At 54.9% G+C, this 8,302-nt stretch overlaps 1 protein-coding gene across 1 annotated transcript; it reads left to right on the plus strand.

Annotated features, from left to right (window-relative positions):
• Nucleotides 1–870: 870 nt before the first annotated feature.
• nexmifb (neurite extension and migration factor b) lies at nt 871–6,329 on the plus strand. The gene is made up of 3 exons (XM_052486947.1): nt 871–2,122; nt 2,237–3,770; nt 4,004–6,329. The coding sequence occupies exons 1-3, from the start codon at nt 947–949 to the stop codon at nt 6,100–6,102; spliced, it is 4,809 nt and encodes a 1,602-aa protein (XP_052342907.1). The 5' UTR covers nt 871–946; the 3' UTR covers nt 6,103–6,329.
• The last annotated feature ends 1,973 nt before the right edge of the window (nt 6,330–8,302 follow it).

Here is an 8,302-nt window from a genome sequence, read left to right on the forward strand (position 1 = left end):
GACTGATGTTCTCCCTGATGTTCTCTGTTCTGTCTGAATCTATCTGCAGACTGATGTTCTCTGTTCTGTCTGACTCTATCTGCAGACTGATATTTTCTGTTCTGTCTGAATCTATCTGCAGACTGATGTTCTCCCTGATGTTCTCTGTTCTGTCTGAATCTATCTGCAGACTGATGTTCTGTTCTGTCTGAGCAGACTGATGTTCTCTGTTCTGTCTGACTGCAGACTGATGTTCTCTGTTCTGTCTGAATCTATCTGCAGACTGATGTTCTGTTCTGTCTGATCTATCGTGATCTCTGTTCTGTCTGACTCTATCTGCAGACTGATGTTCTCTGTTCTGTCTGAATCTATCTGCAGACTGATGTTCTCTGTTCTGTCTGACTCTATCTGCAGACTGATGTTCTCTGTTCTGTCTGACTCTATCTGCAGACTGATGTTCTCTGTTCTGTCTGAATCTATCTGCAGACTGATGTTCTCTGTTCTGTCTGAATCTATCTGCAGACTGATGTTCTCTGTTCTGTCTGACTGTGTCCTTCTGGTTACTGATTCTGAGACTGTTGTTTCTGTTCTGTCCCCCAGGAGTGTTGTGTCAGCAGAGAGGAGACCTGAGGCTGTGTGGTGTGGCCGTCCTCCCTTTATCTCTACCATCCTATCCTCCTCCCCTCTTCCTCCTCTTCCTCCGCCTGCTGCAGAGAGTGGCCCAGCTCCCTCTGTCCCCCTGCAGTTGTGCATTTCTGAGCCCCTGCCCTGCCTCCCCCTGCCCCTGCCTCCCCCTGCCCCTGCCTCCCCTGCCCCTGCCTCCCCTGCCCCTGCCTGCCCCTGCCTCCCCTGCCCCTGCCTCCCCTGCCCCTGCCTCCCCCTTCCCTGTCTTACTCCTGCATCCCACCTGCCCTGCCTGACTCCTGCCTCCCCCTGCCCCTGCCTCACCACTCCCCGCCCCCCCAACATGATGGAGTTGGGGGGTGTGTCCTATCTGACAGAGGAGTGTCTTCTACAGTCCACGCCCACCTGCCTTGGGTGCTTCATCGAGACCCGGGACCCCGCCCTTATCCATGACCCCGCCCCTATCCATGACCCCGCCCCTATCCATGACCCTGCCCCTATCCATGACCCCGCTCCTATCCATGACCCCGGCCCCACGACTCCTGTCCTTGACCGCGAGGCAGGGCTGATAAGCCACCAGGACTTGGAGGCCACTTCCTGCCCTATTTCTGAAATCCGCAGCATCAATATCCCATGTCTGAGCCAGGCTGGGGAGGTCATAGAGGTCCTCGGGGAGCCGCTCCTGCCAGACCAGCTTCTCAGCTTCTCCATGACCAAGACCTGCCACGCCACCGCCCTCACTACCGCCCTCGTTACCGCTAACGACAAGACAGGAGACAACGGAGAGAAGACAGAGGCAGAGGATCCCACGACCAAGAATCTGTATGAGGGCCTCCTATTGGACAAGATGAACAGAGAGGAGGGCCTCCTATTGGACAAAGTGAATGTGGAGGAAATGCTGCTATTGGACAAGGTCAATGAGGGGGGAGTGTTGCTATTGGACAATGTGAATGGGGAGAAGGTGCTGCTATTGGACAAGGTCCCCAGGGAGGAAGTGTTGCTATTGGACAAGATGAACAGAGAGGAGGTCCTCTTATTGGACAAAGTGAAAGGGGAGGAGGTGCTGCTATCGGACAAGGTCAGCGGGGGAGAAGTGTTGCTATTGGACAAAGTGAACAGAGAGGAGGTCCTCTTATTGGACAAAGTGAAAGGGGAGGAGGTGCTGCTATCGGACAAGGTCAGCGGTGAGGAGGTCCTTCTGGCCAATACGGGTCAGGACTGGGGTTACTTCGAGTCGTTTATCAGTGAGTCCAAGATGGAGCTGCTGGACCTGTGTTCTAAGACCGACCTGTCAGTCAACCTGTTCTCCGAAGACGGCGTTGACAACCTGTTTGATGATGACGACGACGACGAGGACTCAGCTCTGAGCAGCGAAATGTGTTCTCTAAAGATCCGCTACGAGTCCTTCCAGGACAACATGAGAGAGAAGACCAACGTCCTGCAGGAGGACACACAGTTCAACTTCTTCCCCTCTGTCCTGGTCAACTGTGCCAAGAGGGAGGATGGAGGAGTAGGAGAAGCAGGAGGAAGGGGGAGGAGGACAGGGGAGGAGGGTAAAGCTGAGGACATGAGCCTTGTGGTGGGGGAGGAGGGTGGGAAGGTGGGGGATGTTTGTCCCCTAGTGGGGTCTCAGGGGTCCCAGGGTTCACCCCTCTCCTCCACCTCCTCTGTCAACTACTTGCTGGAGTTCAGAAACTCAGTCGAGGAGGACGCGGAGTACAGCGATGAGTCCTCCTGCTCCTCCTCGGACACCCTGCAGGAGGTGCAACCGGGCCAGAGGAGGGGAGGAGGAGGAAGTGCGCCCAGGGGTTCCAGGAGACCCTCTGACCCTCTGGACTACGGCCTGCGCTCCAAAAGGAAGGTCCACCACAGTGACGACTACCTGTACGACGTCGACTCCATCGACAGCCACGACAAGACCGAGAGAATCGCCACGGAGAAGAGAGAGAATGTTCCGGCGGAACAGAGGGCGGAGGATGTGGACTGGTGCCCCAAGAAGAGACGGAAATTCTCCCGGAAGGAGCTGCCAGTCATCACCAAGTACATAATCATCAACCGCTTCAAAGGACAGAGACGCATGTCTGTGAATCTGGGCAGGCTGGACCCTGCCGGGGACGCTGCCGTGAGCCTGGACCCTGCCGGGGAGAACCACTACTCCTCTCTTTCTCCACTGAAAGACTTCTGGCAGGAGAGGAGGAGGGAGCGGGAGGAGCAGCTGCGGCTGGCTTCCAGAGATAAACAGCATCTGAACAGCTGCCGCCACCACCCCTTTAGTTCCATGCACCCCAAACGGAAATACAATATAGCCAACAGGCTGTGTGTCCAGAGGATCCCCCAGACAGGGGAGGGATCAGCAGCAGCTCAGGACTCAGGTTCTACCCCCTCTGTCTCTGATCAGGCTGTTACTACAGAGGAGGGGGGAGGGGGAAGAGCACCGTTAGAACCACAGGACATCTCACACACCGGAACAGCCAGGAGAAGCCGCACCCAGGAGAGAGAGGAGAGGGATGGGAGGAGGACAGGAGGAGGGAAAACAGGGAGGATAAGGAAATTCAAGAGCCAAGCCAGGCTGAGCAGTAACAAGACAATGAAAGAGGGAGGAGCAGGTAGAAGAGCGGAGGGGGAGAGCGTGATGAATGGAATGGCGGATGCCTGTACTGCTGCTGATGCTGGGGTGTTAACCAACCAGGAGCCTGCTGGCAGCGTACGAGTGGCAGACATCAGCTCTAACACACCCAGCCCCCCTTTCTCCTCCCTGGATCCCACCAACCAGCAGACATTCCCCTTCACCTCCTCCTCCTGCGCCTCTGTCCTCATCTCTTCTGACCAAGCTGTACGTTCTGGGGAGAGGGAGGAAGAGGTGTCAGTGATCCCAGGGGGGTACCTGCAGACCCTACTAGATTCCTCAGACTCCTCCAGGAGGGTAGGTATCACCTACTACCCCCAGCATCCCCCCACGCAGAACTATCCCCCAGGTCTCTCTCTAGAGGAGAAACAGCCCCCCAGGCAGAACTATCCCCCTGGTCTCTCTCTAGAGGAGAAACAGCCCCCCAGGCAGAACTATCCCCCAGGTCTCTCTCTAGAGGAGAAACAGCCCCCCACGCAGAACTATCCCCCAGGTCTCTCTCTAGAGGAGAAACAGCCCCCCAGGCAGAACTATCCCCCTGGTCTCTCTCTAGAGGAGAAACAGCCCCCAGGCAGAACTATCCCCAGGTCTCTCTCTAGAGGAGAAACAGCCCCCACGCAGAACTATCCCCAGGTCTCTCTCTAGAGGAGAAACAGCCCCCAGGCAGAACTATCCCCCAGGTCTCTCTCTAGAGGAGAAACAGCCCCCACGCAGAACTATCCCCCAGGTCTCTCTCTAGAGGAGAAACAGCCCCCAGGCAGAACTATCCCCCAGGTCTCTCTCTAGAGGAGAAACAGCCCCCCAGGCAGAACTATCCCCCAGGTCTCTCTCTAGAGGAGAAACAGCCCCCCAGGCAGAACTATCCCCCAGGTCTCTCTCTAGAGGAGAAACAGCCCCCCAGGCAGAACTATCCCCCAGGTCTCTCTCTAGAGGAGAAACAGCCCCCCAGGCAGAACTATCCCCCTGGTCTCTCTCTAGAGGAGAAACAGCCCCCCAGGCAGAACTATCCCCCAGGTCTCTCTCTAGAGGAGAAACAGCCCCCCACGCAGAACTATCCCCCAGGTCTCTCTCTAGAGGAGAAACAGCCCCCCAGGCAGAACTATCCCCCGGGTCTCTCTCTAGAGGAGAAACAGCCCCCCAGGCAGAACTATCCCCCTGGTCTCTCTCTAGAGGAGAAACAGCCCCCCAGGCAGAACTATCCCCCGGGTCTCTCTCTAGAGGAGAAACCGTTTTCCTCCCTGCAGCTAGTCCAGAGCTGTGTCCTCTCCCCTCCCTCCGAGTCAGAGCTCCAACAGTCCCCCCAAAACTGTCCCAGCCTCCCCCCCTCCATGTGGAACCACCAGCCCCATCTCTGCCCCAGCTACCCCCACAGCCAGGGGGGCTTTGGCCCCGACACCACTCTCCTTTCCAGCGGGTTCCTGCCCTTGACGGACGGCCTGCCTGGGTCGGGGTCTGGGTCGGACTACAGCCAGCAGGGATCAGAGACTGACAGACTGCTGTACGAGAAGAGTTACCTTGTGGAGGGGGACGGGATGGGGCTGCAGGAGCTGCAGGTGTGTCAGCCAGGTGTCTGTCTGGGGCAGATGCAGTACCAGCGAGGCTCTCTCTGCTCAGACCATGGATGTCTGATCAGCTATGACTCTGTGGGCTCCTTGTCTGCCTGCTCCTCCAACTACAGCTCTCAGAGCTTTGGGGAACAGCGTGAGGGAGGAGGGGAGATGGAGGAGAGGAGAGACAGCTACCTGCAGCACTGCAGCCCCACGGTGTTGTTCCAACAGAGCCTGGAGACCATGGGTCAGCCCATCACCCCCCTCAGAGAGTCCTCAGACCTCCTCGACATTTCAAACTTCACCCCCGACAAGTTCAGACACTCCTCCCTGTCCGAGCTGTCGCCCCCGGAGACCCCCAACCTCTCCCCCCAGGTGACGGGGTGGGAGATGAGGACAGGAGGCAAAGCCCCGGAGTACCAGGATCATGTGACAGGATGTGACATCAGCAGGGAGGCGAAGTGGAACTGTGACATCATGCAGCAGGCGGAGCAGCACGGGGTGGAGGGGCGGCCCTCATTCAACGGAGAGGGGGAGGGGGGGAAGAACACCCGCTCTAAGAGGAAAGCAGGTTATAAACAGGCTGCAGCGGCAGCAGGAGGACAGCAGGGGCCTAAGAGGGGCCGGGCCCCTAGAGCATCCAAGACAGAGAAGGTGAAGATGCCTAGACAGAGCCGCTCTTCTAAGAAGATCAAAGCCATGCTGGAGGGAAAGGCTGCCAAGGGCCAGGCGCAGGCGGGGGGGAACCTTCAGCCCAACAGCCACGGTAGCACTGGGGACTGGTCTGGTAGCAGCACCGGGCCTCGGGGCTGGTCGGAGGGGAACGCCAGCCAGGGGGAAGGGGAGGAGCAGCAGGAGTTTGAGGAGCCATCCAACATCCTGTCCAACATTGTGTCCGGCATGGCGGAGGTCCAGAGGGTCATGATGGAGTCCATGGAGCCTCAGTGGGACCCGCTGGAGGGCGACCTGCCGCCCGACACCAACAGCCTCAACATGAAGACCCTCCACATCCTCCAGGGGAGGGGGGGCAAGAAGGGAGCAGGCTCCGTGGGGGTCGGACGGGGCAGGAAGGCCAGGGGCAAGGTGGGGAAGAACCAGGCCAAGTTTAACACCTCCCACCCCATCTTCCCCCAGCTCGCTCTGGGCTGCAACATGTTCGACAAACCCAACTCTATTAGCCCAGGCCCCACGCACAAAAAACTGTACCGTCACAAGACCAGCGCCAAGTTCCCAAACATGGAGACTGTGAAAGGCAAGCGAGGGAGAGCGGAGAGGAACCCAGACAAGGACTTGGCCCTCATGGTCTCTTTTGAGAAACTGAGGTAATATTTTGTTATCTGATGCTGTTGCCCTCCCTACCACCCTCCCCCCCCCCCCCCCCCCTATCTCCGTCCACAACCTGCTCAGCCCCCCTTCCTCCCCCTATCTCCCCTCACAACCTGCTCACCTCCCCTTCCTCCTCCCACCCCCATATCTCCCCTCACTACCTACTCAGCTCCCCTTCCTCCCCCCACTCCCATATCTCCCCTCACTACCTGCTCAGCCCCCCTTCCTCCCCCACCCCCCTATCTCCCCTCACTACCTTCTCAGCCCCCCTTCCTCCTCCCACCCCCTATCTCCCTCCACTACCTTCTCAGCCCCCTATCTCCCCCACCCCTATCTCCCCTCACTACCTGCTCAGCCTCCCGTCCCCCCACTACCTGCTCAGCCCCCCTTCCTCCTCCCACTCCCCTATCTCCCTCCACTACCTGCTCAGCCTCCCCTCCCCCCCCCTCCACTACTACCTGCTCAGCCTCCCCTCCCCCCCACTACCTGCTCAGCCTCCCGTCCCCCCCACTACCTGCTCAGCGCCCCCTCTTCTCCCAGCACCACTGATGCTGCAATGCTCGAGCTGCATGATGACTACATTACCCAGACTACCCCACTTCCTTTACCCCCCTGAAGAGGACCGTAATATCTGCATGAGAAACATTCTTGTAGTTCTTCTTTAGCTTTATTGAGGTTTGAAACCACCTGCTGTTTGTTTCTTCTTTGTTTTTTCTTTCCTGGTTGTTTCAGTTTTTGTCAGAAAAAAATATGAAGCCTTTAAAACAGTTGAATCTTTTGTAGGAACTGTGTTTTGTTTGTGTATTTTCTCAGTGAACCTTGCTGGACTATAAATAATAAATGCTTTCAGTGACCTTCAACCCCCCCCCCGGCCCCGCCCGCCCCGCCCGCCCGCCGCCCCTCTGTTTCGTAGGCGGAATATGGCCGTCTTGTTGTCGCTGTCCTTCAGATAGACACTGCCTGGCTCAGTTCAAGAGGAAAAACTACAACCCCCCATAACCCCCCTCTCTCTTCTGAGCCCCTCCCCTTGTATAAACCCCAAGACATCTTCAACACAAGATGGGACCATTTTTGTATCGATAACATATCAAATTAGCATTTTGTCTGAATTTTCTTAATTTTCTTAATTTTGGAATGAGCTTGTAATTCTCCTGTTCTTTACTGTTCTGTTTCTCCTGGAGGTTTTACAAAGGAGCTGGTCGTTCTAACGAGACATGTATAGATGTTCACAGTGCTCCGTCCACTATCAGAGTATTTTTGTCTATGTTGTTGTACAGCTCCTTGCACTATCTGCAAAAAAATGATAATTATTTGAATCTTCAAAATCAATGTGCCAAAAGGTAAAGATTATGTCTTATATTTATACTGAACAACAATATAAACGCAACATGCAATATTCTCAAATATTTTACTGGGTTACAGTTCATAGAAGGAAATCAGTCAATTGAAATCGATTCATTAAGCTCTAATCTATGGATTTCACATGACTGGGCAGGGGCGCAGCTATAGGCCCACTTGGGAGCCATGCCCAGCCAATCAGAATAAGATTTTCCCACAAAAGGGTTGTAATGCTCCCCACAGACATCTGTGGAATTTTGTTGTGTGAAAAAACTGCACATTTTAGGGTGGACTTTTATTGTCCCCAGCACAAGGTGCACCTGTGTAATGACCATGCTGTTTAATCATCTTCTTGATATTCCACACCTGTCAGGAGGATGGATTATCTTGGTAAAGGAGAAATGTTCACTAACAGGGATGTAGACAAATGTGTGCACAACATTTAGAGAAATTAGCTTTTTGTGTGTCTGGAACATTTCTGTGATCTTTTATTTCAGCTCATGAAACATGGGACCAAAACTGTTGAGTTTATATTTTTGTTCCGTGTAGAATACAGAGACGATAGAGTATAGATGTATAGAATACAGAAACTATAGAGTATAGATGTATAGAATACAGAGCGGATATTGGCTGCTTCGTTTTCTTTATCCATTGTGAATATCGAATGCTCTGGTTGGCTGGCTGCTCACAGAGGTAATCGTGTCAGATAGACAGCAGAGTGCTTCATTCCATCGCCATATCGTATCAGGACGTTCAAGATGTTGTATTACTGACAGCAGTGAGTTGTGTTGCAGCCATGCATCGATTCAGAGGGCATGACCTCATCACAATGCAACCATTTAAGAAGGAAAAAAACAATTGG

The sequence above is a fragment of the Oncorhynchus keta genome, chromosome 30 (genome assembly GCF_023373465.1).
Source record: "Oncorhynchus keta strain PuntledgeMale-10-30-2019 chromosome 30, Oket_V2, whole genome shotgun sequence".
NCBI lineage: Eukaryota > Metazoa > Chordata > Actinopteri > Salmoniformes > Salmonidae > Oncorhynchus > Oncorhynchus keta.

What these genes read in the sequence shown, in the direction of transcription:
- nexmifb (XM_052486947.1), top strand. Translation starts at nt 947, where the DNA reads ATGATGGAGTTGGGGGGTGTGTCCTATCTGACAGAGGAGTGTCTTCTA. An exon ending in AGGATGGAGGAGTAGGAGAA is followed by an intron (nt 2,123 to 2,236) that starts GCAGGAGGAAGG and finishes GTGGGGTCTCAG; the next exon opens with GGGTCCCAGGGTTCACCCCT. An exon ending in CAGGCAGAACTATCCCCCTG is followed by an intron (nt 3,771 to 4,003) that starts GTCTCTCTCTAG and finishes ACTATCCCCCAG; the next exon opens with GTCTCTCTCTAGAGGAGAAA.